The sequence below is a fragment of the Aaosphaeria arxii genome (assembly GCF_010015735.1).
Source record: "Aaosphaeria arxii CBS 175.79 unplaced genomic scaffold BU24scaffold_2, whole genome shotgun sequence".
NCBI lineage: Eukaryota > Fungi > Ascomycota > Dothideomycetes > Pleosporales > Aaosphaeria > Aaosphaeria arxii.
In genome coordinates this window covers 4869261-4895273 of record NW_022983475.1, presented here as the reverse complement: position 1 = coordinate 4895273, position 26013 = coordinate 4869261, and the positions used below count along the sequence as shown (strand labels likewise).

The following is a 26013-nucleotide window of genomic DNA, read 5'->3' as shown; positions in this document are numbered from 1 at the left end:
ATGAAGTCAGAGTTGCCAAGGAAAGCCTACAATCTGGAGCAAACAGGCAGGGAGCTTGGGCCTTCGCTTGCTCCCGCTCAGCCCTACAGCTCCTCGTCTTCAGATCATGCATGCATTCTTCAATTCGATCTCTGTGCCGCAAGAGTGCTTGAGACCTACCCCATTCTCAATATGATACGTCGATGATGTCGGAAATACTTCAGCGCTTCATTAAGCCGCCGGTCCAGATACTCAGTACACTTCAGCCCACCCAATCCACCGCATTATACACTGTGTCGACGCGCCCGACTCCAAAGACGATCGATGCGAAGATAGCGCACTATGCCTCGCTTTTGTTGAAGGTCTTGTTTGCAGCCGTAGCCCTTGCGGCCGTCTTTACGAAATGGAGAAAAGGATCGGACAAGTACATGAGCCTGCAACTCCGTGTTTTGGAAGAGATGCTGGTTATCCAAAGTCTCATTGATATCCAATGGAGATATCTGTTACCGGGAGTGCTTGCTGTGCTTTGGCTTGCGCTTCGTAGAGGATACACTGGTATGCGTAATTCGTTCTATTAGTTGCGGAAGAGCCAGACACTGACACCATCATAGAAGAATCCCTCCTTGTATTACATGGTCTCGGTCTCCAGACTTCTACCAGCTCCTCTACTTATCTGCAGGCCGCTACGCAGCGATTCATACCCACCACTAGCATCCAGGATATCTTCATACATGAGGCTTTCAAAGGATTCGAGGTTCGCTACTATCTCGCGGTTGTCATCAAGGGCGAAGGGGAGGTGTTGATCGTGTTCCCAACCCTGTTGCCGAGACTGGCGATATTGGAAGAAGTTTGGAGGGGAGCCAGAGCATGTTTGTACGAAGATGGGACCCAAAAAGCAATGAAATAAAGAAATAGAGAAATGAATAAATCCACCACCAAAGGTTGGACGTCAAATGAATCATTGAATAATTGAAAGGCCAAAGTTTTGATATCAGGGCGTGTTAAACGCCGCCACTGAACTCCTCGTAACTCCTCGAAATACCACTCCCCAGTGCATGCAGGCCTTCATGACAATGCCGCTTAGATCCACAAGTCCACATGACATCACACTAATACCGGTACCTGGTAGAGTAATCCTTCGGACTCACCACTAAACCTCGTCCCTTCTTCGCACCCCTGTAGATCGTCTCGATGATATCGATAAGCTCTTGCTTGTCCTCCAGGACCCAGTTTAGTTTGTTGTTGTTACCCGTTCCGAAATCGCACATCATGTGCTTGTTTCTGAAGAAGAACATGACTGTGCAGGCATCGTAGAGCTCGTACATTGCCTTGAAGTCTGGCACTTCGTCAAGATCGCAGACATAGAGGGCTGCGAAGTTCTTGACCCTGTCGGCTGGAGCAAATGTTAGTTTTCTCCGTATTTGATAAGACGTGGTTGGTCTATGGGACTTACCGATCTTGTATAGAACTTCATCTTGCCTCATGCAGTCTGGGTCCGCGTCACGGCCAAAGCGAATGACAACGAGACGGTCCTCTTCAGAGAGGATGGCTTGGTCTACGTGCCATCCTGTGCGTAGATGTGGAAGTACGACGGAACCCATGGCGTAACGGCACCTTTTTGAGCGTGATCGAATGGGACTGCTGTCGGTAGGCCTTTGGAGTAGTTTCGAGTGTATCTAGTTGTCTTGACTTGTTATGTTTTAAATGCTTGTTGCTCATCGAAAATTATATCTGGAGGAGGCAACAAGCGCACGTGCTAGAGGCTCAGAAAGCTCACCCCGCGGCTAGCCAATATAGGTTAGTACTGATATTGGTCGAACAGGAAAACTTGACCTCATCTATGGAAAACTGGACAATCATGATCAAGATATCTAGGTAGCTATTACTCTTTTACTTACGTTTTGCCGTGTCCACTCAGATGATCCACGATGGTCGCCAGTACCATAATAAACTTTGATGGTGTGAACAAATCCCTGATGTTGGTTACTAACCGCTCGTTCAATTTAGGCACATCATATCTTACACGACTGGTAAAGGTCCTTTCTAGTTGTATACACACCAGTCTTCTTCTTCTGTCACAGGAGTAGCTTTGATTACGAGGTAGTTACCATGTTTTCTTTTGTTGCTAAAGCCATATTTCTGCGCACGTGTTCCATGCCAAGCCAGCATTTAGTCAGCTGCGCCTCACTCTGGCCAGCTACCACTCATTTAACCTCGTATTCAGAATCTCCCCTCCCCCTACTCCAGCAACGTATATAAGTAGTGTTCTCCTCCTCATTCATTCAATCACCCCTTTTCCTTCGTACAATACATTATCATCTAAAAATACCTAGATAATCAGTCTATCAGGCTCGTATACACATTTGACAACTGTTGTACCAAGACCTTTCCCCGCTTTCTGACTGCGCGTGTGAGCACTCGCTCGATTTCCACCTTTGCTCACTAGGCAACTGATTTAATTTCCACGCAAGCCACCAGGCAGACAATCTACATAAAGGCATCGACAATTGACTCTGTGTACAATCTACTGACTGCAATCTTCCGATCCTTCTTCATCCTGCGTATCATCCTACGTATCAGTGACTTTGTCTCATCAGTGCTTGCCTGATATCTGTTACTGATTGCTTTATATACCTTCACCATGTCGTTCTTTAGCAACCCAAGTGCTGTCTGGCATCAACACCCCTCGGGTCTGTATTTCCTCTCTGAGTCCACCTCGAAGGTTTACGTGCCCCAAATCGATGTGAATGTCCATTCGACTATCATCTCGACGACATCAAGAACGGTACTAACGCAAACATACATCAACCCGTCTGATACCAAAGGAATCAGGGAGTTGAGATACATATTTCCCCTTTATGACGGCGTCAGCGTCGTCGGCTTTACATGCCAAGTCGCGGGCCGGACCATTGTGGGCGAGGTCAAGGAGAAAGAGGAGGCTAAAGCGGTCTTTGACCAGGCGGTCTCCCAAGGACAGACGGCAGCGCTCCTGGATCAAGTTCCAAATGCATCCGATGTCTTTACGACGACAATCGGGAATGTACCAGCTGGTGCTAAGATTATTGTTCAGATTACATACCTCGGAGAACTCAAGCATGACATGGAGGTTGATGGTGTTCGATTCACCATCCCTACCGTCATCTGCCCACGATATGGCGATTTCCCGTATTGTTCTTCTTTGCATACGGCATCAAATATCATTCAGAATGGTATATCCATCACAATAGATGCCGAGATGGCGGAAGGCTCCTTCATTCAGCAGATGCGCTCACCAACTCATCCAATCGCCATGTCTATGGGTACCACCACCACTGCCCCAAATGCTGAGCCATCCATGAACAAAGCCTCCGCAACACTCAGTCTGGGTACCGTCCATCTCGACAAGGATTTCGTTGTTCAGATCGTTGCCAAAGACACTGGTGTCCCCAAAGCAATCCTGGAAACTCATCCCACAATCCCTAACCAACGTGCTTTGATGGCTACGTTGGTTCCTAAATTCTCCCTCCCGCCCGAGATGCCCGAAGTCGTTTTCGTCTGCGACAGAAGCGGTAGCATGAGCGGGAGCGGTATCGCATTAGCGGTACAAGCGTTGAAGGTCTTCCTCAAATCCCTCCCACTTGGCGTCAAGTTCAACATCTGCTCTTTCGGGTCGTCGTATTCGTTCCTCTGGCCCCGCAGCGTTACATATTCTCAGCAGACCCTTCAAGAAGCTACATTGCATGTCGAGACCTTTCAAGCCAATTATGGCGGCACTGAAATGCTGATGCCGCTGAAAGCGGCTATCGCTAACCGGTGGTCGGATATGCCGCTTGATGTTATGCTTCTCACTGATGGAAGTATCTGGAACCAACAGGAGTTGTTCGACCATCTGAACGACGAGATTACGACCAAGAAGACGCCTCTTCGCGTCTTCACGCTGGGTGTAGGCAGTGGAGCATCTACGGCACTGATTGAAGGTGTTGCAAGAGCTGGAAACGGGTTTGCACAGACTGTTGCTGATGGCGAGAAGATGGACGCAAAGGTTGTTCGTATGCTCAAGGGTGCCTTGTCTCCTCACATTGATGACTACACGCTGGAGGTGAAGTATTCCGAGGAGCTCGATGACTTCGAGTTGGTGGAAAGAGTGGTGGACAGCCTGAACGTCAAGTTGGATTTGAATGACGAGAAACAAGAAGATAAACCGAAGGTAAGATTAAACCCTAAATATGATGTTGATATTGCGACTAACATCGACCAGAAGCCAATTTCCCTCTTCGATCCTGCCGCCAACCCTGATGCGGAGCATCACCCGAAGAATCAGACGAAATACTCTCACCTTCCCAAGATTGCCATTCCAAAGATCATTGAAGCTCCACTGAGAATTCCAACCTTGTTTGCATTCAACAGGACGACAGTGTACCTACTTCTCGGTCCCGATGCACCGCGCGAGATGCCGATTTCGGTCACACTACGCGGCACAAGCAAGCATGGCCCTCTGGAGCTTGAAATCCCAATTCAGGTTCTAGACACGCCTGGAGAAACCATTCATCAATTGGCCGCTAAGAGGGCAATCGTCGAGCTCGAGCAGGGCCGTGGGTGGTTGACAGAGGCCAAAGATGCCGAAACTGGTGAACTTCTAAAGAAGAAGTGCGAGGGGCGTTTTCAAGACATGGTCGAGCGTGAGGCTGTCCGCCTGGGTGTCCAGTTTCAAGTTGGCGGCAAATACTGTTCATTCGTTGCTGTCGAGAAGAATGGGTCCCCGGACCAAGCGAATGCTGATGGCGAATGGTGGGATGCGAAAGGGACCAGGAGGACATTTGCGCTCGATGAAAGACTCCAAGAAGATGTATCTCGGCCGTCATTCGGGGGTGGTGTGAGCTTGGGCAGACTGGGGCCATCATCACCGTCGACTTCACGGAAGAAGCTACAGCTAATGGCACGGCAAGAGATGGATTCCGGTTCTACTCCCCAACCACTGATGATGCAACAACAACAACAACAACAACAACAACAACGACTACATATGCCACCATCCGGCCAAGCTCTTCAGCCACAGATGTGTGGATTTTCTATGCCTGCAACACAGAGCCTAGGCGGCATGACCAGCGTCGACAGCTGGTCGGTCGGACGCCCACAGTCCACAGGCTATGGCCTCTCCCCATCACAATCCCACGGTTCTACCCCAAGTCCCCTCCCCTCTACTTCAGGCTACTATGCAGCTCAGCCCAAAAACCCCTTCGCACCATCACCCGCCCAAACAACCTCGTTCAACAGCGCCGCCGCCAGATACTCACCAACATCCTCATCACCAGTCTCCAACAGCCCCGCACTCTTCGGCGGAAGCAGCAGCAGCAGCACCACCGCGCAACCCGCCTTCGGCAGCGCCAACCCAGCACCATGGAGCCCCCAGCCCGCAACCTTCAACCCCTTCACTCCGTTCTCCGGAGCCCGAGCAGCACCACCACCGCCTCCACCCGCACCAAGCGCATACACCACCACCACCCCGCAAACAGACGACGCAATCCTCACGACCCTGATATCCCTGCAATCCTTCTCCGGCTACTGGGACCTCGAGCCCGCCCTCCTCTCCGCGATATCTCTGTCCGAATCCAGTGCCGAAGCCCTTCTCAAGGCGAAGGAGATATCGGACGTGGATGCGAGGAGGAAGGTGGCGACGGCGATTGCGGTCGCGTATATGGAGACGAGGCTGGTGGCGTTGAGGAATAGTTGGGAGTTGGTGGTTGAGAAGGCGAGGAGGTGGCTTGAGGGGGAGGAGGAGGGGGAGGCGTTGGTTGGGAGGGTTAAGGGGGCTGGGTTTTGGTGAGGTTGTGGACGTGTATGCGTGTAGAGAGATACTTGGAAGGTTTTCTGTGATCTATTCTGTTCTTTTCCTTCCTGGTTTAAGTGTCGTTGGTGCTGGAGGGAACAAAGTAGTTGATCGTATATTCAATCTAGATAGAGAACTTTGCGAACATTATCAAGCCGATCCAAATTCAAAAAAAAGAATCAAAAAAAGATAAATAGCTAGAACTCAATTACAATCGTACGTACCTAAGTACCTTTAGAATAGTCCACCATATATGGAAATCAATCAACAAACCCACACACCCTCCCAAACACGAAAAACCTCCCCATACCCAAACAACCCACCAAGTCCACCCAATCCTCTGCTCCCGTCTGTCCCTCTCTCTATATGTGCCTATAATCCCCACCAACCTACTAACTTACCATACATACCTGCGTGATATAGAAAACTGATTCCCCACAGATCTTCCATTCCAGGAAAAGACTAGTTAGTCACTTAAACCATCCGTCCGGCATCCACTACAAACCCCCACTTAACCTAATGTAGTAACCGCGCACGTGGGACGTAAACATGCGTCACACAGGAAAAAGAAAAGAAAAGGGGAGGCGAGGGGCAAAAGCAATGGGAGTGAGGTGACGTGAGGTGAGGTATGAGGTGGAGGGAGTGTGACGTCATCTCTGAGCGAAATGTTTTTTTTCCCGGCGCGTAGGAGTGAGTGAGTGGTGGTGTTGATTTGGCTGGAAAGACCAGGGGGGAGGGCGGGATGGGGAGGGAGATAGGTAGGATGGTTGGTGAATAAGTCATGAATTGGATTGTTATTGAGATGTTTCTCTGTTCGATCAAGATGAAGATGTGATTTCGCGTACAGCCCGTTCAAGGGATCTGAAATTGCACGTGTCAAAACGACAATTAGATTCAAGGTGACGATTGATAATGATGCTATTCTTTCTTTCTTCTATGTCGTAAGAAGTCGTACATAGACTTACAAAGATACATGTTATATGTACCGTATGATATGTACTTGTATCTGAGGAGAATTCTTTTTACAACACTCCACGGCGTTTTAAGCCATATAGAGAGACAAGACCAGCACGTTGGAATTACTGGACTACGTAGATGTGGGAAAAATATACAAGTGCACTGCAGACTCGACGAGAGCAAGCACAGTGAGATGTTGTGTGTGTGTTTGTAGTTGTGCGTGTGGATGGACATTATAAATGCGCAATGATTTGGAAAAACAGATGAAATGAAGAAGTTCCCCAAACCCCCTGGTGTCGTGGATTACAATACAACACCAATGCGACATTTCCTCTAAATATGTTTTTTTGTTGTTCTTCTAACAAAGATCTCAAAATAGAGGGACGTCTTTGGTTTGGGGGGAGGGTGTAAACTTTTTGCGCCATCCGAACGCCTGATTACAAGTGCAATGAACATGGTTGGATATTTGATGTTTGGTTTTGGGGGGAGGGCCGCTCCTGATCTATAACGTTCCCGAGGCTTGGATCATGCCTTTCCGGGAAGGTTTTCTCACCTTATACCGCCTGGGTGTGGTCGTGTCTACTGGTCTATCCAAATTACTACTCCCCGCTGGCTGCGGGCGGGCCATGGCACCTTTGGCTGCTGCTTCAATTATAGTCGAACAAGACGCTGATGCTCTCTCCGTGATGCACACGTCGGATAGCCTAGCATGGGTTTTTAGTTTTGAATCGATAACTCTGTGTCAATGTGCACCTACCTCGGCAAAGACATTGCCAATTTCGAGGACCTCCAACTTGGGGCACCGCTTCAAGTGCTCGGTCTGGTCCACGCTGTTCGTAACAATGACCTTGTCCAACGCGCTTGCGTTGATCCGGTCAATGGCATCGCCGCTCAGGATGCCGTGAGTAACGAGCGCAAAGACCTTGGTTGCGCCCTCCTTCTTCAGGAGTTTGGCAGCACGCGTAATCGTGTTCGAAGTATCTGCGAGATCGTCAACGAGAATGACCGTACGGTCCTTCACGTTTCCGACAAGCATCATCGTGGCGTTTTGGCGGTCGTTGATCTGCGTAGGTCGACGTTCCTGCCGAGAATTAACAATGCGCCCGGGGGCGTTTTTCAGACACAAGCACAAACCTTGTGAATCAGTGCAAATGGCACACCCAGCGCGTCTGCAATGGCAGTAGCTCGCTTCGCACCTCCCGCGTCCGGGCTCACAATCACAGCCTGCTGGTAGTTCGGAATGCTGAATTGGATATACTTTCGCAGCAAATGGCGACCGTAAAGGTTGTCAACAGGGATGTCGAAGAAGCCCTGGTATTGTGGGTCGTGAAGGTCCATGGTGATGACATGATCAGCGCCAGCGCAGGTGAGCAGATCTGCAATGAGGGTGCCGGCCTGCGCAACCCATTGCTTGTAGCCCGGTTGAGGCTGGAATGCCGGAGGTTTTGTGGTGGGCTTTGCAATTCCATTGACGCCATTAACGTTGCTGAAGTAGCCATCAGATTTGGTGGAATTCGACTTGTCAGATCTAGCGGAGTCGATCGTGTCGCTTCGGCGTGGGGGTTGGCCCTCTGCTGTGCTCTTAACTGGAGAGCTTGGGACACCATTTGTCTGCTCAGTCTTCATGCGCGAGAGCTGTCGGGTGAGGGCTTGCGTGCCATTGCCCAGTCCTTGACTCTCTTGCTGTCCAGGGTATGGCGTCTGGGGTCGGCTGTCGAACGTGTATGTATTGTTCCGGCTGCGCTCGCCAGGGACCTTCGCAAGAGGTGCTCCGGTCTTATTGTAGGGAATGTCGCTCTGCCTCGAGTACGGGAACAGAGGTAGAACGGCGGTGATACGTTTTGCCGAGGCAGTGCGGCAGGCCGATATGGTGATCAGGAGCTCCATGAGGTTGTCGTTGACTTTACCTCCACCACCGGACTGGATGATGAAGACATCCTTACCACGCACACTCTCGATGATCTCAACTCGAGTCTCGCCGACAGCGAACTTTGAGAGGAGGATCTTGGACGGAGGTATTCCCAAGTGATTGCAGATTGTCTCGGTGAGCTGGGGGTGGGAGCTCCCTCCGAGGACGACGATGTTTCGAACCATTGTGAATGTCGGATGCCGGGATGACGAATGACAAGCGGTAGATGGTGGGAGGACAAGCTGCGGCTAAAGATGGATGGTGAAGATGGATAGGAGCAGCGGGAGGGATAGTATTTTTAACAGCCTGAAGCTGTGCAGGCAGCAAAGTGAAAAGTTCGCCTTCAGTGAGGGCGGTGACGAATAAGTTTCACGTATAGGGTGGCATGGTGAAGGATGAATGGTAGTCTTGAACGGCTGGAGTTGAAGTTTTCTACCAAGCTTCGGCCTTCTTTTTTTCCTGCCGAGAGGGCCGACCCAAAGACACGAGCCAAACCAAAACCAGAACCGCATAACGAGATAATTAACCAATACCGTATCCAATCCAGATTCCTAAAAGCACGAAATTACTGGGGGTTTGCAAGCAGGAAATAGAATTAAGCGCCCTTCGTAATATGCTTGATTCTGACTGACTCGCCCACCGCCTACCTGTTGGATGTTGTTCTGTATGTATTTTTTTCTTTATCATTATTAAGCCTTGATTCGTCACTCTTGGAGACGTGGGGCAAAGAAAAGACCCTGCGCATCATTTGAAAACCATGCTCCTCCATTGGCCATCTCGACTTTTCCTCGTTTCCTGAAGACATTGACTAATGATAATTAACACTTCTCATTTCCACCCTCCTGTCCCGTCCCAAAGCATCTTAACAAGCCGTGGTTGGACGAGTGGGAGACGTGGGCAGGTCGATGGGCGGGCAAGAGACTCCGCAATCGGCGTATCCTTCCGTACACGTGACCAATCCCCGGATTACTTACCTTGGTTTCCCCCGTTCAACATCCAACATTTGACTTGACTCCCAATAATCAATCCATGCATTGCAATAATGAACCAAAATATGTCTGTCAGTTATTCGCAAATGAAAGCTAATAATGTTAGACAGTCGAGTAGGGCTGTTGAACGGTCCTGGACAGAGCAAAGTTTCTTACCGCAAAAAGAAGATCCAAATTGTCACATGCTAGTCCTATTGCATCGGAAATCCCATGGGGCAGCGCAAATCCCGATGACTGTAAGAGATATGCAAAATGGCTTCCACCATTATTGTTCCATGTAGTACAGTCGTGGACAAGGTTGAACTATTGATTCACTTATCTACATTTTGCCATGTGTCTGGTGGATAACATTCCTCTTTAGTCGGTTCCGACCATGCGATACCTGCATCGACTTTCGCCTGTTTAGATCAGTAGCATTAAAGCCAAATTGAACTTCATCTAAACCATCTACCCACGCGTCCTGATCCAGACAGTATCGAGATGATCCGACCATAGTTTCCCTATTGTCATCTACCATGGACGCCTTAAAGCTCCTTCGCTTGACGTATCTATAATTATCTTGACCTTTCTTCCACGCCAGGCGTCGTGTTCAATCAAGATGATCTCGGCATGCACCTGTGCAAACTCAAATTGTCAGATCATACCGTATTTCTGACTTCGAATAAGGGAATCTTGCCGCTTGAGCAAGCTCGGTAGTACTAGCAAGGACAATAAAAGGCCATGAAGATCTTGGAGATACTACTCATACCGTACATGCAGTGGTATCATCAAGGGAAAATGATGTTTCCACGTGTTTTGCCTCAGCTTTTGCTCTTTGCAGCTGCTAATGCTGCTATAATTGGTAAATAGCAAACCTCCAAAGATTACATTTGTGCCATCACTGACGGCCTTTAGCCCGCAATGAGACCTTCACTTCCTCCACGACACCAACACCTACATATCCAAGTGGCAGTCCCCCGGAAATCTTCCCCACGCCAATTGACGATGTCCCCGAGGAAGCCTTCTCATGCTGGGAGTCCCACGTATCGTGGACCAGCTTTTCCACCGTCCAGCACTATGCTGACGAGACTGATAAGAGCTATGTAACCCACACCACCACCGAGACAACCAGTCTGGTCACCCACGTATCCTACGTTCCATCTCCGGATACCACGCTCTGTGATAGCGAGCCTCGCGTTACAGGTCGACAGACACCTACAGGCTACGACGTCAGCACCACTGTCGTGCTCGACATGACATGGTCGGAAACCTGGGTGAGCTCCACTCCGTCCAGTATCAATCACCTGCCTCTCATATCTAATAACATGACACAGCTTCCACCAACCCCAACCTGCACGGTCGACAGCTACGGAAGCCTCTGCTCACAGCTCCACGCCTCGGAGGCCTCCATAATCGACCGCATCAGCCGCGCAGGATTTACCACCGACTTCCCTCTCGACGACCCGCAGAGCATCACCGACGTGCTCAAGCCGCCCTGCAACACAGTGGACTCCTACGCGACCACCCCGACGCCCGTGACCTGCAGTCTCAACACCGACGCACTCACGTACAAAGTGCTCTACTGGCCCGTGACCATCGCACCGGGCGACGATTTCTGCGCTCCATCGAACGTCTCACGCTCAACGCTGGAGGCAACGCCTACTATCCCCGGCCAGCCGAACACCGCGAAGTATGGAGACCTGGTCTTGACTTCTCCAACAGTGTACTACATCCTCGACAACGCGACAATGGAAACCTACGCCGGCCCTACCGTCAGCGGCGCGTAAGACCCCCCTCCCCTTCACTCCCTCCTCCACAAAACCCACCCCACAATGTCGAAAACAGCAACTGACCCTAACCCCAGCTCCTCCGCCTGGCGCCCCATCGGCACCCCCGCCTCAACCCCCCTAACCCTCTCCCAGAACCCCCTCGCCACGCCCCTCTCCTCCGCCCTCACAACCTGCACCCGCACCTGCCGCCACTGCCTCCGCCGTTGCTCGACGTACGCCCTCCCCTTCTCCCTCGAGGACCTCGCGACCGCCCCCGCGGACAAATGGCACCGCAACGCGTACGCGTACGAGGGGATCTATCAGGGTATGTACACGCCGTTCTACACGTTCCCGCAGGACGTCAAGACGGCGGAGGAGCAGTGGGGCGTGTGTGACACGCTTGTTTTGGCGGCGGCGAGGCCGATGTATCTGGCGCTGCCGACGGAGAGGTGGCCGGAGAGGAATGAGGAGTGGACTTATACTTGGCCGACGACGGTGGGTGTCGTGAGTACGCCTACGCCTGTGCCTGTGCCTACGAGGACGGCGAGCCCGGGGGGTGGGAGTACGGGGACGGTTGGGCCGGAGGTCACGGGCTTGGGGTGAGTGTGGTGGGTGGGGGGGATTTGAAGATACGGGTTTTGAAAGATGTGATAGTTGGTCAAGAATGATGTTGTTCATGTTGAATTTGCATTTTTTCATCCTATCTGTGTGTGTTTTCCTTTATTGCTATATACTTGTGCCTTCGAAACTATGGAGCTACGCCGTGAAAACCTTGCAAGTATGCAAGGTGTATATGCTAGACCGAGCCGCAAAGTCCCAGTCCTTACAGTAGTCGAAGGCCCATGATAGAGTAATTGTGAGTACTAACTTAAGTATGCTGCTACTCGATCGATATCCTGGCGAAGTGAGAAGCAGTGCCTAACCAACGCCAGAAATATGTAGCTTATCGAGCAAACTCTCACTACTCCAGATGATGATGTAAATCAGAATGAGAAATTTGATGCCGTGTTAGAAAGAAAGAAAGAGGGGAACCATAGGGGAATGGAAAAAGGGGAGGGGAAAATAAGAAAAGAAAAGACCCCCGATGCTGTTCCCGTAAAGTCATGTTTTGAAGCCTGTACTCCGACCTTTAGCCCCCAAAATTGCCACTTGAAAGTTTGCCTTTCCAAATTTATCCATCAAAGGCTGTTCTTCGTTCATCAATCATTGTTCAAGTGGGCTGTTCCAAAAACTTATCTTCAAGATTCCTGACCTATCGATAATCATCGAGTTCGTAGTTCTGATGCACCGATGATATAAGTCCATGTGTGATGGTTGTAGTAATATCATCGAAGTGTAACGCGTGATGCGTGTCGATCAGGATGCTGGCGATTCATGAGTCTTTGAACAAAGCTCAATTGGCGAACAATTTGTTCAAGCAATCCTGTACGATGATGCTGTGTCGGAACTAGGGGTGATCGGTGAGCAAGAGAGGCTGAGGGGGGACAGGACCCTTCGGCAATGGAGGGAGTGGAAGCGCGCCGACTTTTACCTCGAACCACTCCATATCGTCGAAGCCGAAACGCTCCAACCAGCTGGGAATGATCATACCCTGGCTGTCCAATGTGCTCATATCGATATATGACCTGGAAGACTTCAAGCAAGATTCCCGGCATTCAGCCTTGTACAAGATCTGAAGGAAGGGTCGGTCGCCGTTAGTAGGTGCTCGATGCACGCGGACTGATGCGAGCATACGACGTCGCAAGACGTGACGCCAGTCCCGGTTCATGGCTGAGCAGCTTCGATCGGGAAGAACCTTGCGTCCGAAGAGCCGATAGAGATCCTTAGCCTCACCGTCGAGTCGAGCATCGTAATGGGGCGTGAAGTATCGACCAAAGCCGGCCTCGATACGATAGGAGTTGGCCCAGATATCTAGCATCGGGAAAACATCGATTCCGTTAGGATCCTTCTCTGCAGCCGTGATCTTTGAGGATATGGCGATAGTAATGTTGCCAACTTGGGCGTCCAGAGCGATACCCTTCGGATAGAACGCTTCGATGTATTTGGCTAAGTCGGTGAAGTCAAGACCGACTTCTTGGCCGAGCATGTACATCGGGCGAAACTCATTGCGGATTGCACTGCACACTTGCGTCAAGCCTTTGCAACGGCGACGGTCGACCCGCGGACCAGTTGATTCGCTCCGGCGAGGGCGGAGAGTCCTAAGGCGGGGAAGATGCGCAATAAGCGCCTGCTCAGTGTTTGTCAGACACAACTCATAGATCTGGTTCCGGATTTCTAATTTCTTGTGAGCTATGTTATAGATGAGCGGGAGTTTTTTCGACTTACCTCCGGGAAGGTCTAGGAAGCGGAATGACTTGTTCTGTACTTCCATGCGGGCTGCATCAGAAGAAGACAAAGACGATGAAACACCACCAGACGCAGGTGCGGCACCCGATTCAATGGAGAAGACTTTCAACCTGTCTTTCTGATGAGCCTTCCCAACTCTGCCATCTGGGCCTACTTTTCGAGCCCGAGGCTCTTTGCTCGATGGCGATCGGGGTGGGGAAGACAGGCGTCTAGGAGTAGAATGTCAGTATTGTGAATCCAATATGAATGAAGGATCTTATTGCTTGACTTACGCCATTGTTGATCGAATACCGCTTGAAACGTTGCGATAACGCGGGCGAGCAATACTAAGCGGATTGACTGCTCAACTGCGATGTCGATGAGAAAGAGAACAGGAGACCTGAAGGAGGGCGAGAGAGTTATAAACAAACATTGGAGCTTGGCGAAACCGAAGTGAAGGTGAAAGTCTTGTCCAGAGCTTCTACTTCACTGCGCACAACGACCGTTGCTATAGGCCCAATCGCCATAGCGAAAGTAAAGAGCGGTGTAACCATGTCGCCACTGTGCGGAGGTGCCTGAACCCACGGGGTTGCGTTGGTTTTCACTTGCTCCCGCACAAAGGAATGGCTGGAAGTTGGGGTGGGTGGAAGGACGCTGGAAGCTTGCTGGAAGAAACGTCAACAGCTTCTGTGTGCTAGCTTCTGTGTGCTGTTACTCGTGCCATCTGGAAAATGGCACCTAAAAATGAAGATTTTTGTCGGTTCTTACTACTTATCTGCCAAACATTAGTCCGATTTCTGAATTGCACCTTCCTAGACAGAGATTGCCGAAACGCTGACCCTGTTCATGGGGAAACCTTTAATGAGAGGAAGCAATGTTCAGAGGTGGTTTGAGCTTGTGGAAACCATCAAACCTAGAAATCAAACCCAACTGTGTGCTTGCACAATGCTCTTGACCCATCACAATCACTTTGCTCAGCATCAGCCACCCACGATGGCTTACAATGATTTCCCTTGAACAATGTTCCTACAACTTTAAACAGTCCAGCTACCAATACAAAAGATCGTTGCCTCCAGGCGAATGTGGGCGGTCTAGTACTTAGGTACGTGCTTTTCCACCTTGAGAGCACTTCCTTCTCTCGTCGAGTTCTAAACACAACCTATCGATCTACAGCTTCCGACTTATTCTCAGAATCTGGAAGACATCATGTCCACTGCAAAAGTGCCCTCACCCATGGAGCAAGATGCAACCTCGATTCTTGAAGAAAGCGTCAAGGAAGTCTGCATCTCCACACGGACGCATTCATTGATGGAATTACCTGCAGAGCTGAGAAACCGGATCTATGAGTACGCTCAGGAAGACGTACCTACTTCAGTCATATTTCCCAAAGTTGAGGAGATTGACCCGAATGAAAAGCGTAATGTAGTGTTTGGCAAGGGCCAACCACTTCAAGGCATCGCACTGGCACAAGTCTGCACAGCAACACGAAAGGAGTATCGACCAATGTACCTCCGCGCGTGCCATTTCAACCTTTTGCAGTACCACCTCTCAGACTTCTTCAAGTTGTTCTACCCCACATGGAAGGATTATGAGAACAATCCTAGAAGGATAACGGTCTACTTTGATCCTATTCCATCGCCACCATTACCGAAGAGGCCTCTTTTTATCTTGCCACTATTTTACATGAGGAATAAGTCCACGAGAATAGAGATCAAGTACTATAACCGAGAAAGGCCGTGCATCATCGGCAAATTGACCAAAGCACTTCTCACGAGGGATAATAAGACATGGCAAGCAGATATACAAGCGGGTAACTTTGACATGATTTCCATCGAACCCACTAATTGGTGTATACTAACCCGGATCGTATTTACACGTCAGGGCTCTCGAAGATACGAGGTTTCTAAAAATAAGGATGCTGAAAATGAGGATGCTGAAGACGCGGATAATGAGGACTCGGAAGATGATGATGAGGAAGATGAGGAAGATGAGGATGAGGAAGATGAGGATGAGGAAGATGAGGATGAGGAAGATGAGGATGAGGAAGATGAGGATGAGGACGATGGGGATGAGAATGACTTTGGAGAGCGGTACATCAAGGATGCCGGCTTCGATAATTTCTCAGACCTGGACGAGTTTGAAGTGACAGTCAGTCAACATGCTGAGGAACAGGGGGATTTCACAAGGCACTACTGTCATTAGGACAAGATGTGCACGAACATGCGCACTGAGCCTACGCTAGGCTAGTGGTGAGATATGAGATGTTTCCTGTAGTATAACCCAAAATCTATATTTTACTAGATAATACACTGTATGACTGACTCCTCTTACCAGTGGCGGGGCCTACACAAAAAGCGAGAAAATTCTAGGGACCCTAGCGGATGTGGAATGATTACTCCCATGTCTAGGAACTCCAGATTTCTCACTTAGATAATCTATACAGAGTCTTCCAAAATCTTCTGACCATTACTAGCTAGGAAATTGTAGACCGTGTCGCGCCTCCATTTCGGGCAAGATCACAGCAGCTGAGGTACTCATTCTATCCGTAGGACAGAACTTAGAAGCCAAGGTAAAGACAACTGGACAAGAAACTCGGTTTCTTTCAGTCTCGGCATTACTACCAGATACATAATATCATCATGCCTGAAAATCCACCCCAGAAATATCTACATTCACATCTCCAGTGTAAAGTGCGCAAACCGCAACACATGTCTCCTAGTCACTCAAGTTATGGATATAAGCTGGAACGCAGGACCCAGATTCACATGAGAGCCTTTTGCTTTGGTAGTGATTGGACTCAAAACGTGCTTGTGATTAATGCCTACGTTCTAAGACACTGACGGGCGAGGGGAAGGCCCGATCTTGGACCTCGAAAAGATCATGATACCGTGATTCCAACCAATCGACAATTGCGTGCTCCCGGAATCCTTCTCAAGACAGACTCGGCTGGTTGTGTTCGCACGTAGCTTTTCGAAGAGATGACGCATCGAGTGCTAGAGATTCTTGATCCTGGAAAAGAGGACCTTTCAGAGAGGTGACATATCCCGAATACCGCTCTTCGTATGGCGCCACCTCGGTCGTTGGGCTAGATGTTGGTATCTGACCACCAACATCACGACTGTGGATGGGAATGAGCTTGACATGCGCATAATTAATCTCAAAGCCCTCGAAAATCATCCCACAGCGCGGTGCTCCAAATGCCTTCTTCAGATAGCCAGCGAGAGTATAAGTAGCATCCATAAGGCTTTTGTAATGAGTATCTTCCAGGCCGAATATGTCGCTTGTGAGATGTTCGCGAGGAACAAGCACCGTGAAACCGGGAGTGTTCGCAAAGGGCGTGAGAAACGCGACATGTCCTTCATCCTCCCAAACGCGTGACTGAGGGATCTCCCCGCGGACAAGCCTAGCGAAAAGATTACTGTCTCCATCATCACCTTCGAAGTGGCAATTCACAGGCTCCTTGAGTTCGGTCTCTCGCCGAATTGTAGCAGTGATTTGAGCCAGTCTCCCAACATCCATGGTTGGTCCGTCCTTGGAGGAAATATAGCCCGGAAATGTTTCATGGAATTCCTTTTCGTGACTAGTAACAGGCTTCCATGTTTTCTCCAAACCATGCAGTGGAAGGATCGAGATCGAGCCATTACCTTCGATAACAAGTGCACAACTTCCGACATTGTAATGGTCGCGGAGTGCATTCGCAAGATTCTTTACGCTGGACATTATCTCCAGAAATTCCTTGCGTTCAAGTGAAAATAGGTGCACGCCCGGTTGTTTGAGAATTACAAAAGATTCCCCGCGAGTAGTAGGATAGCGCGACAAACCGGCGACAAGTCGCCAGTTGCGGAAGAAAACATGCTGGGGTAACACTGGAAATGTGGTACAGCTCATATCCACAGTTGCCTGGTGATTGGATGATGCTGAAGCTGTCGAGAAGAGTCGAGCTGTCGATTGTATGGAGAGCTTTCCTTGGCCGTCCAGTGCTATGACTGCGCAAGGCTTTCCTGAATGGGCAAACTGCGAAACGGCGAAGCGAGTGGCGTTCTCAAGGTCGAAGCCACAGGAATACTGGGTTGCAACTTTTGTCGCGCGAGTAGTTGCCGGAATATCTCGTCGCCCGCACCGCTGCTGTCCCAAGATTAGCGCAGAACGTCGGAGAGCGATCTCTCAATCAACACTCACCAAGTAACGCCCAGTTTCGAGTCAGCAAAAAGGCCGGCGCCAAACACTGCAGTATCTCCAATTCTTCCTTTATTCTTTCCTGATATGCCCCCGCTAGAACCCCCAGCTGCGATATGACCGTGGATATCTAGGGCAACGGCACCAACTGTGCCAGACTCGAACTCGATAGAACGTTGACGATTTCGAATAGTTGATGCCCAGTACGCTCGACGAATTGCGGTTTCAAAATATGTGTTCGGGACCGATTCCAGACCAACCTTTTGAGCCATGCTATCGGCAGCATTACCTACCATCATGCAGTGCACTCCATGCTGGAGGATAGCATTTGCAGCGAGGATAGGGTTCTTTGTCGTCATCAGGCAAGATACCGCACCATACAAGCCTGAGCGACCGTCGACAAGTCCCGCCTCGAGCTTCATACGAATCAGTAAAGTGTATGCCCTGGGCTGAATGAAATACCTCGTGATCGCCTTCGATGGTCAGTGCAGCACCTTTTCCGGCGTTGAATAGCGGACAGTCTTCCAAGGCTGTCACTGCATGGACAACCACCTCTCTGGCCGTAACACCCGCTTTTAGCCCAGAAACAGCAGTTTCCAGAACTGCTTCAAGATTTCGCTGGATTTTGTGCTGCGTCTCGACGTCGGGGCAGTTGTTGCTGCAGCCTCCGTGGAGGACCACAGACCAACTTTGGGAGCTCGACATTACAGAATTCCAAACAGCAGTGTGGACACAAAACTCCACTGGTATGATATTGCGATGAAAAGGAATACTTCAATAATGCAGCATTTTCTTCTAATTTATAGACAATTCAAAAATACCATTCTCGATAAGGTGTACATGGGTGAACCAATGTACTAATGCCATGCAACCACCCCCTCATATAAGACGTGGTAGCAAACCGGATGGGCCGAGCCGATCCAAACAAACCGGCACGTTCGCACTCGACCGTTTGGTAGCAAACATGTAACACTTCGCCACTCCATTTCTACCTCACCTACTTCTCTCTGCATCCGGAACCCTCAGAACCCAGCTTTATACTCGGAAAATTCTCTTGCTACGGCAGAATGAACGCCACTGAATCGAGGTCTGCGTGGCCTCTCATTTGGATCAACGGTTTCCCTGGCACAAGCAAATATAGGATCGCAAAGCTCACCGCGACTCTTCTAAGCGATGGCGACCCTCTGTTGATACACAACCACAGTCTAATCGACCCGGTCGATGCAAGATACTCGCGAGATCATCCAGACTATCAGCAGGAAAGACGCCGGGGGAGAGAGGCTGTGTTCAAGAGTCGTGTGGAAGACCCAGCCTTTCGGGCCCGCATCATCATCTTCACTGGTGAGTCAAACCAATCGCCCATGATTTTTCTTTTACCAATATCTAATTCATGCTCACGTTTGCTAATAGATTTCCAATCCAACAATGACCTTGGTCGTGACGTGGCAAGAGAATATGAGGCTGCCGCGTTACGGGCTAAACGTTCTTTCTTGCCTGTTTACCTCGAGTGCGACGTCAAAGAAAACATACGGAGAGTGACAAGTCTCGAACGGGGAAGCAGTGCAACTACGAAGCTCTTGAACCCGGAGATCCTAGTAGACATGCGATCCAGGTGCCAGCTCTTTCATTTCGATAGTGTTGAGGGGATCACTTTTGACGTGACAGATATGGGACCAGAAGAAGCAGCTGAAGCTCTAGCAAGAGAGGTAAAGAGAGTTATCAGTGACATGGGGAAACATCAGAGATAGAAGGGTTCAGTCAGCAACCCTTCTTTGCAAGGACCCGAGCAAATTTGGGGCCTGCTTAGCACGACTCCATCTCTCGTCTGTGTTGTAAGCATTCTGCGACAACACATTTTGTTAACCCCTTCTCAATCACTTCGAACTAGTTCGAGGCCTAGTAACAGAAACTTAACCCGCTCCAGTCTTGCCACATGCAGGTATTGAGCATAGGGGTTACTATACACGTAGAAGACATAAGCACCAGACTAGCAGATTCTTCGTATTACGATGCAGTCCTCGCTATGCAGTAAGGGAAGAGTATATACCTAGATGCTTGTACAAGTCCGTACCATCCCCTTCTGAGAATCACGTACCATTTCATGCCCTTGTGATACTCGCAAAACTTGCGATAGAGAGTTACCACATCCAATTCACCTTCAGTGCCATTCATGACAACTCAATCTCCTTCACGAAAACCACCATCTCGAAGCTCGTCTTGCACCCCCAAACACCCTGCCCTTGCGTCTTCCTCCTCACTTCCCTAAACCCTCTCTTCCGCCAATACACCCCGTTAATACAATCCGCCGCCAGAATCCACAACCTCAGCTCCCCCCTCTTCTCCACATCCGTCCTCTCCAAAACCCACTCCTCCAACACCTTCGAAAGCGTACCCACAAGCCCTCTCTTCAAATACCTCTCCCCGCCATCCACACAAACAGCCTTGAACTCCCACCCCTCCTCCACCCCCTTCCCTTCACCTTCCCACCCGCCTTTCCACGGCAGGATCGCCGCACACGCGATGACTTTGCCGCGGAGACCTTCAAATGGCACGGAGTCGTCGTGGATCACGGCCATGACGCCTTGCTCGCCGACCATATCGATCAGGTGCTGCGGCGTCGGGAATCGTTTGTGGTCGCCTAGGTACCATTTCTCAGGGGCGGGGAGCTTGCTTCGCTTAAACGCTTCGTTTCCTAGGTTGATTATGCTTTGGGCGAGCGGGAGGTTGGCGCGTAGGTCTTGGGGGGTGTAGAGGATTGGTGGTGAGAGGGTTGGGGGACTTGGTGTTGCCATTGTTGGGTTTTGGGTGCTCGATGGAGGTTGGTGTTTTTGTTCGACGAAATTAATATATCTCTTTTGATCACTGTACAGTTGCGATGGCGGAATAGATGTACTACCTATGTATCGTTCAGAAAACACCCTTCTCATCAGCGGAAATCAAGCAGAGGGCGCATTTTCTAAATGACTCACATATCACACGATGAACCGCTTTCTAAAGATTCTAGAATTGATTTTGTTACAGGAAGAATAGGAAGGTGGTTTTTGATTGGTGTTGAAGTGTTACCACCCTGGTAATCACGCCTGACGTGCATACAAGAGTGGCTTTATATCTTGTAAGCGAGGGTCGATGAACGGTATGAGGGTATGAGGTAGGCGAATGCTTATTTGGAAGTTGGCAACGGGTCTTTCGCCTCTGTGATGTCTAGACTATATTCGGTTGGGCGTGGTTAATAGAGAACGCGATAAATACGAGCATGCGTAGTCGTCGGCCCCCTGGTTCCTGATTGGACGAGATCAAAAACAACGGAGTGAAGTGCATCATTCTTTTGATAACTGGTCTTGAGACGTACAGTATGTATTCGTATGTACTGATATATGGGCCTTCGTTTACATTATAGATACAGGATGCTAAAGATGACTGCGCTATGAATAATCCTCCAACGCCGGATAAAGATGGAATTACTGGCACTATACGCCGCATAACATCATGTGGAAGGTCAAGTTCGTGCACTTGGGCTCTTGGGGGGCGTTTCCAAAAAGCCCACGCTGTGCCTAGGTGAAGATGCAGGGCTTGCATCGTACTCATACCACACGCCCTTGATCCTGCGATTCAATTTTCTCGGAGGCGGGCTGATTCGATTCCCAACCGCACTGAAAGGCGCGGTACTTCCGGCGTCTGAACGTGCAGCATTTTCTCCTTGACTCGCGGCAAGGTCCTTGACGGTGTCGCCAACCTTACCAACAGAGCGGCCTAGATTGTCAATGGTTTTCATGAGACCCGCGCATGTTGTTGCAAGTTTACTTTGCCCATCCGCCAGGGAACGGATTTGCTCTGCATTCGTCTGCAGCACACCTTTTACTTGCTCTTGATTCGAAAAGGACGAATTCGATAGTGCGATGTAGTGCGAGGCATTCTGGTCCATGAGTGACTGGAGCTTAGCCTGACCGTCAGCGAGCGCTTTGATCTGGGTGCTGTTCGACTCGTTGATCTCTTGCATGCGTTGCAATCCCTCTGATTGAGCAACGCTGAGAGCACGAATCTGGGCGCTGTTTTCGGATATCATAGAATTCATTCGGTCCAAAGCCGCCGTCAGGCTTGCCATATCGAAGTCGGGTTCTTTCGTGCCATCTTTGCTGGCCGGTCTGGAAGCAGGAATTGGCGCTGTACCAACAGGGTGACCCTTCGAATCCTGTAAAGGTATGACTCCAGCTGCCGCTGATTCGGAGGGAGTGTAAAACCATTTATTCCTCAGACCATAGAACTTTGGATTGTCCTGAATCTGTTCCTGCATATCATCCCCCTTGAGTATGAAAAGTTGCGGACCAGCACGTTTGGAGCCCGGATATTCGGCTTGAACGAGTCGCCACCACTCCTCAGCGACGGAAGCGGATGCAAATGTCAGAATGTAGGGCGGCGATTGGGCATAGTCGCTCTGTGGGACAAAGGAGCTCTGTTAGCTATTGGTGTTTCTCTACTGTACGACCAAAGCAATTGAAAGGGGTAGGTACTGGAGTAAATACCTTCTGAGCGTAGGCATAGAACAAGCCGTTGCTCCAACCCTCTTGTATGTGCTCTTGTGATTCTTCCGAGGTGTCAAGAATCGTTCTAGGGCTCTGGTTTTCCGAATTCATTATCAATCCTGCCGCGAGCGAGATGCTGGGCTTCTTCCTCGGCCTCCCTTTCCCAGTGGTGAGTGGGGTATAGGCTGTGTCCAGGAGGCTCGCAAAGTCAGGCATGCTCTTTGGTCTCGCCATGATAATTTTCGAGCGTCCAGATGAGGTTGCGCAAGGTCGTGTGTAAGGTTTGCGTAAGGAATTCTGAAAGAGGGCCAGAGGAAGTGTTATCTGGGCATGAATTTGAACTGGATGTGGAGTGCTTCAGTCAACTGGTCATGACCCCAGTCGATGACCTCACAAGGCGGGCGAACTGGCCAGGGGCATCGATATCAAACCACAATTATTGTACCACCTTAGTCTATCTATCCGGAGCCCAAGAAAGTGTGGACTAGAGACAAAGTGGACGAAACGATCCTGAAGAAAGGCGCATCCTCCTTGTAGGACAGGCGCGCAAATATCAACACAACGCCAATTGAGCGGATAGGAGACGGCGCATGTCACACGCAGGCGGTTTCAACTAGCGGCTGTTGCCGAGTGCCGCACTCGAGAATAGCACGCTGCAGAAGACCATCGCAAACTATGTAGAGGAACACTACAAGGTGTGCGCTTTGATTGATGGTAAATTGAGGTTTAGAAGAGGCAATGCGACGCCCCTAACGTGCGACGTTGGCTCAATGCCTGCAAATGGAATGTTCAAGAGAGGATGTCGTGCACGTGCCTTCGCTCCACGTTCGTGCCGGGCTGCTATGACGTGATGAGGTGGATGTTACACTTCGAGGTGTGTACCTAATGTACCCGTAATGATACCATAATACTCGAAAGTAAATATAGATACTGAAATTCACTTCTCCACAAACTATGAGAATCTATAACTCTCGTCCCAGCCCCATGTAAACCATGCGACGCACAGAGTAGTCATTCTGTATATCTCAACTCGATCTGTCTCAACAAGCCGTAGCACTGTACGTTGAAGCAAGTTGACTCTACACTCAATGTCAAATTCTTTATGACCGGAGAGGATTATTCCTTCGAACCACAATTTGTATTGGTTTAGTACTTTTATGCGCTTAGATACAGCAATATTTTGTCTGTCCAACCGATTTCTATCTTGCTGGCAGAGAGCGGCAACAAATTGGAGCAGTGCAATTGGAGATCACCTAAATAGACCTCACGAAAAATCGTTCACAATTTCTCCCATGGCGTAGCTTTGTTCTGTTCGACCCAAACTTTTTCTGCTTCGCTGCCGAATGGTGGTGGGAACAACCCGTGGATCTTCCATAGTCGTCTTTCCGTTTCGTTGACATGGAACTCCCAGGTGTGACCTTTCTTCTCCAGGTGCTTCCTGATGATGTTGTCCAGTTTATCTGACTCCGCTCTGTAAACCTTGTCGATGTCTGGCATATGGACAGCGATGTGGTCCATGGTAAATCGGACGAAGGGCTCCTCCTTGTTGGGCGGTTTGCCTCCTACCCACGTGGTGTTTCCGGACATCTTGATGAAATTGATAACGACATAAAAGGCAGGCAAACCGACCGCGGTGTAGTAGGAGACAACATCGGCTGAGAAGGCTGCCTTGCTGGCATCATCCTCGAAAATGCTCTCGGGGTGGTAAACGTTCCAGAGCGGCATGGTAAAGTTGTTGTGGGAGGCCGAGTGAGTTTGTAATCGGAATGGAAAGGATGATGGATAATGGACTGAAGAGAGCACCATACTGCATAAAGGAAGGTTCATTTATACATTGGCCTTGACATGGTTAATACCAACGCAACCTCAATCGGGCGAAATGGTGGCCGACAACGATTAGTGATCGCGATCACCGCTAGTTGGTCAACCTATGGTTGTTAGCGGTGACAATATAACGAACGCAGACAAGATTACTCATCTCAATGATTTGGCAGTGCATTCGACAATGATTACTATCTAAAGAACAAAGCCATGCTGATTACTCTCCAATAATGACAAACACACGGCCATTGACTGCTGGCCATGAAACAGGCCAGAGCAGCACATGCCAAAAGAGAAGTGCTCTTAGGAATTCGGGACGATGTTGCTCCGTTTCAGTAATCGTAGTAGAATGGAAGGATGGTACGATTGTTTTCATTTCTTCGTTTAAGAACGTGTCCAAATCCACGTTCAATATAATAGGAACAATCGATTCAAACCACTTTTCGCACTAAAACCTCATACAATTTTCAATTACCACTCGACATGACTTCGTCGCTTGTCTTCATCACCGGCTCAACCGGCTTCATTGGCACCCATGTGTTGCAGAAAACCTTGGAAGCGGGCTACAAAGTTCGTCTGAGTTTACGGAAAGAATCACAGATCAGCGACATTAAAGTTCTTTTCTCGAAATACACTTCCCAGATCGACTATGCCATCATTCCAGATTTAGCAAAGCCGGGTGCTTTCGACACAGCTCTTCAGGGCGTCACCCATGTCCTGCACATAGCCTCGCCTATGCCTGGCAAGGGCTCTGACTTCAAGTCCGACTATCTAGCTCCTGCCGTACAAGGAACGAACAATCTGTTGGAGGCTGCTAAGAACACGCCCTCAATAAAGCGAGTTGTCATTACTTCCTCAGTTCTCGCGATGATGCCGGCGGAGGGACTGATCACTGGACAATTCGAGGTTAAAGGCAAGTCTTTCAGTGCAAACAATCTTTCAGAGCCCTGAAACTAACAAATACAACAGAAGGATCCAGTCCAGATATTCAAGTCGATCCTGACATGCAGTTCCCAGCAGACCCGAGAGCCAGTGCTGGTCTGATGTATCACGCATCCAAGGTGCTAGCCCACCGTGCCACCCTGGAGTGGGTGCAAAACAACAAGCCTGCCTTCTCCGTCGCTACCATTCATCCATCATTTGTTTTCGGTCGCAATCTCACCAGGAAAGCTGGCGGCGAAGTGGACGGCTCCAACTCCATGCTTTGGAACTCGCTACAGTCAGAGAAACCGCTCATCCCCATGGCCAGTGTGGATGTGCGAGACGTCGCTGAAGCACATCTGAGAGCGCTTAAAGTCGAAGGGAAAGCGTCTGAACTTGAGGAGTACATTCTGAGCGCTCCTGAGGCGAAGGGATGGACTTGGGATAGTGTTGCGGAATTCGCACACGAGAAGTACTCAGATCTCGGCATTAAGATTCAAGGTACTTTTGGAAAGCCACCGCTAGTTGAGGCGAACCGTGCAAAGGACATCCTGGGTATCAATTGGAGAGATATGAAGGATACTGTTTCATACTTCTTGGATCAGCAAAGGGAATTTAAATCGCAGTTGTAAATATCCCACAGCGCGTGCAGGTAATGGGGATCGGCATCTTGAACATGTAGAAATAGATCGATAATTCATCCTCGCAATAAGTAGAATATGTCACTTTTCGGGATTTGTGTGAAAGTTCATTATGTGGCAAGGGTCAAGCAGTGGAAACAATATGCTAATAAGTCAAGTGAGACTCGCTGATTGAAGGCACCGTTTCAAGTGATTGACAAGGAAGGGCGATGTATCTTTCT

At 49.6% G+C, this 26013-nt stretch overlaps 13 protein-coding genes across 13 annotated transcripts; 6 read left to right on the top strand and 7 right to left on the bottom strand.

Annotated features, from left to right (window-relative positions):
* Window positions 1-111: 111 nt before the first annotated feature.
* BU24DRAFT_419808 (uncharacterized protein) lies at window positions 112-937 on the top strand (the record flags this gene model as incomplete). The annotated part of the gene is made up of 2 exons (XM_033527307.1): window positions 112-534; window positions 591-937. Coding segments are annotated over exons 1-2 (643 nt in total), but the record flags the coding sequence as incomplete, so codon positions are not given.
* On the bottom strand, window positions 598-1694 carry BU24DRAFT_366105 (4A/4B type thioredoxin-like protein). Its single transcript, XM_033524298.1, has 2 exons — window positions 1433-1694; window positions 598-1372 (listed from the first exon to the last, which is right to left on the bottom strand). The coding sequence occupies exons 1-2, from the start codon at window positions 1578-1580 to the stop codon at window positions 1089-1091; spliced, it is 432 nt and encodes a 143-aa protein (XP_033388601.1). The 5' UTR covers window positions 1581-1694; the 3' UTR covers window positions 598-1088.
* Window positions 1695-2466: 772 nt separating this feature from the next.
* BU24DRAFT_136052 (VIT-domain-containing protein) lies at window positions 2467-5910 on the top strand. Its single transcript, XM_033521086.1, has 2 exons — window positions 2467-4165; window positions 4220-5910. The coding sequence occupies exons 1-2, from the start codon at window positions 2621-2623 to the stop codon at window positions 5780-5782; spliced, it is 3108 nt and encodes a 1035-aa protein (XP_033388600.1). The 5' UTR covers window positions 2467-2620; the 3' UTR covers window positions 5783-5910.
* A 1272-nt stretch (window positions 5911-7182) lies between these two features.
* Window positions 7183-9004, bottom strand: BU24DRAFT_136007 (ribose-phosphate pyrophosphokinase). Its single transcript, XM_033521085.1, has 3 exons — window positions 7877-9004; window positions 7500-7823; window positions 7183-7446 (listed from the first exon to the last, which is right to left on the bottom strand). The coding sequence occupies exons 1-3, from the start codon at window positions 8834-8836 to the stop codon at window positions 7390-7392; spliced, it is 1341 nt and encodes a 446-aa protein (XP_033388599.1). The 5' UTR covers window positions 8837-9004; the 3' UTR covers window positions 7183-7389.
* A 1105-nt stretch (window positions 9005-10109) lies between these two features.
* Window positions 10110-11991, top strand: BU24DRAFT_490046 (uncharacterized protein; the record flags this gene model as incomplete). Its single annotated transcript, XM_033533681.1, has 4 exons — window positions 10110-10481; window positions 10535-10893; window positions 10954-11402; window positions 11484-11991. The coding sequence occupies exons 1-4, from the start codon at window positions 10361-10363 to the stop codon at window positions 11989-11991; spliced, it is 1437 nt and encodes a 478-aa protein (XP_033388598.1). The 5' UTR covers window positions 10110-10360.
* An 844-nt stretch (window positions 11992-12835) lies between these two features.
* Window positions 12836-14011, bottom strand: BU24DRAFT_459855 (uncharacterized protein; the record flags this gene model as incomplete). The annotated part of the gene is made up of 3 exons (XM_033531763.1): window positions 12836-13662; window positions 13714-13943; window positions 14007-14011. 3 exons carry the CDS (start codon window positions 14009-14011, stop codon window positions 12836-12838), a joined length of 1062 nt encoding a protein of 353 aa, XP_033388597.1.
* Window positions 14012-14919: 908 nt separating this feature from the next.
* BU24DRAFT_477420 (uncharacterized protein) lies at window positions 14920-15960 on the top strand (the record flags this gene model as incomplete). Its single annotated transcript, XM_033532989.1, has 2 exons — window positions 14920-15861; window positions 15916-15960. The coding sequence occupies 2 exons, from the start codon at window positions 14920-14922 to the stop codon at window positions 15958-15960; spliced, it is 987 nt and encodes a 328-aa protein (XP_033388596.1).
* Window positions 15961-16644: 684 nt separating this feature from the next.
* BU24DRAFT_448565 (N-terminal nucleophile aminohydrolase) lies at window positions 16645-18797 on the bottom strand (the record flags this gene model as incomplete). Its single annotated transcript, XM_033530897.1, has 4 exons — window positions 18352-18797; window positions 17893-18305; window positions 17729-17838; window positions 16645-17693 (listed from the first exon to the last, which is right to left on the bottom strand). Exons 1-4 carry the CDS (start codon window positions 18592-18594, stop codon window positions 16645-16647), a joined length of 1815 nt encoding a protein of 604 aa, XP_033388595.1. The 5' UTR covers window positions 18595-18797.
* On the top strand, window positions 18635-19847 carry BU24DRAFT_135955 (uncharacterized protein). The gene is made up of 2 exons (XM_033521084.1): window positions 18635-19230; window positions 19300-19847. The coding sequence occupies exons 1-2, from the start codon at window positions 18957-18959 to the stop codon at window positions 19635-19637; spliced, it is 612 nt and encodes a 203-aa protein (XP_033388594.1). The 5' UTR covers window positions 18635-18956; the 3' UTR covers window positions 19638-19847.
* On the bottom strand, window positions 19759-21017 carry BU24DRAFT_448564 (uncharacterized protein). Its single transcript, XM_033530896.1, has 2 exons — window positions 20859-21017; window positions 19759-20785 (listed from the first exon to the last, which is right to left on the bottom strand). The coding sequence occupies exon 2, from the start codon at window positions 20679-20681 to the stop codon at window positions 20058-20060; it is 624 nt and encodes a 207-aa protein (XP_033388593.1). The 5' UTR covers window positions 20682-20785; window positions 20859-21017; the 3' UTR covers window positions 19759-20057.
* A 368-nt stretch (window positions 21018-21385) lies between these two features.
* BU24DRAFT_459849 (uncharacterized protein) lies at window positions 21386-22643 on the bottom strand (the record flags this gene model as incomplete). The annotated part of the gene is made up of 2 exons (XM_033531762.1): window positions 21386-22321; window positions 22410-22643. 2 exons carry the CDS (start codon window positions 22641-22643, stop codon window positions 21386-21388), a joined length of 1170 nt encoding a protein of 389 aa, XP_033388592.1.
* A 1044-nt stretch (window positions 22644-23687) lies between these two features.
* BU24DRAFT_459848 (uncharacterized protein) lies at window positions 23688-24134 on the bottom strand (the record flags this gene model as incomplete). The annotated part of the gene is made up of 1 exon (XM_033531761.1): window positions 23688-24134. The coding sequence occupies one exon, from the start codon at window positions 24132-24134 to the stop codon at window positions 23688-23690; it is 447 nt and encodes a 148-aa protein (XP_033388591.1).
* A 579-nt stretch (window positions 24135-24713) lies between these two features.
* Window positions 24714-25783, top strand: BU24DRAFT_477418 (NAD dependent epimerase/dehydratase; the record flags this gene model as incomplete). Its single annotated transcript, XM_033532988.1, has 2 exons — window positions 24714-25155; window positions 25200-25783. 2 exons carry the CDS (start codon window positions 24714-24716, stop codon window positions 25781-25783), a joined length of 1026 nt encoding a protein of 341 aa, XP_033388590.1.
* Window positions 25784-26013: the final 230 nt, after the last annotated feature.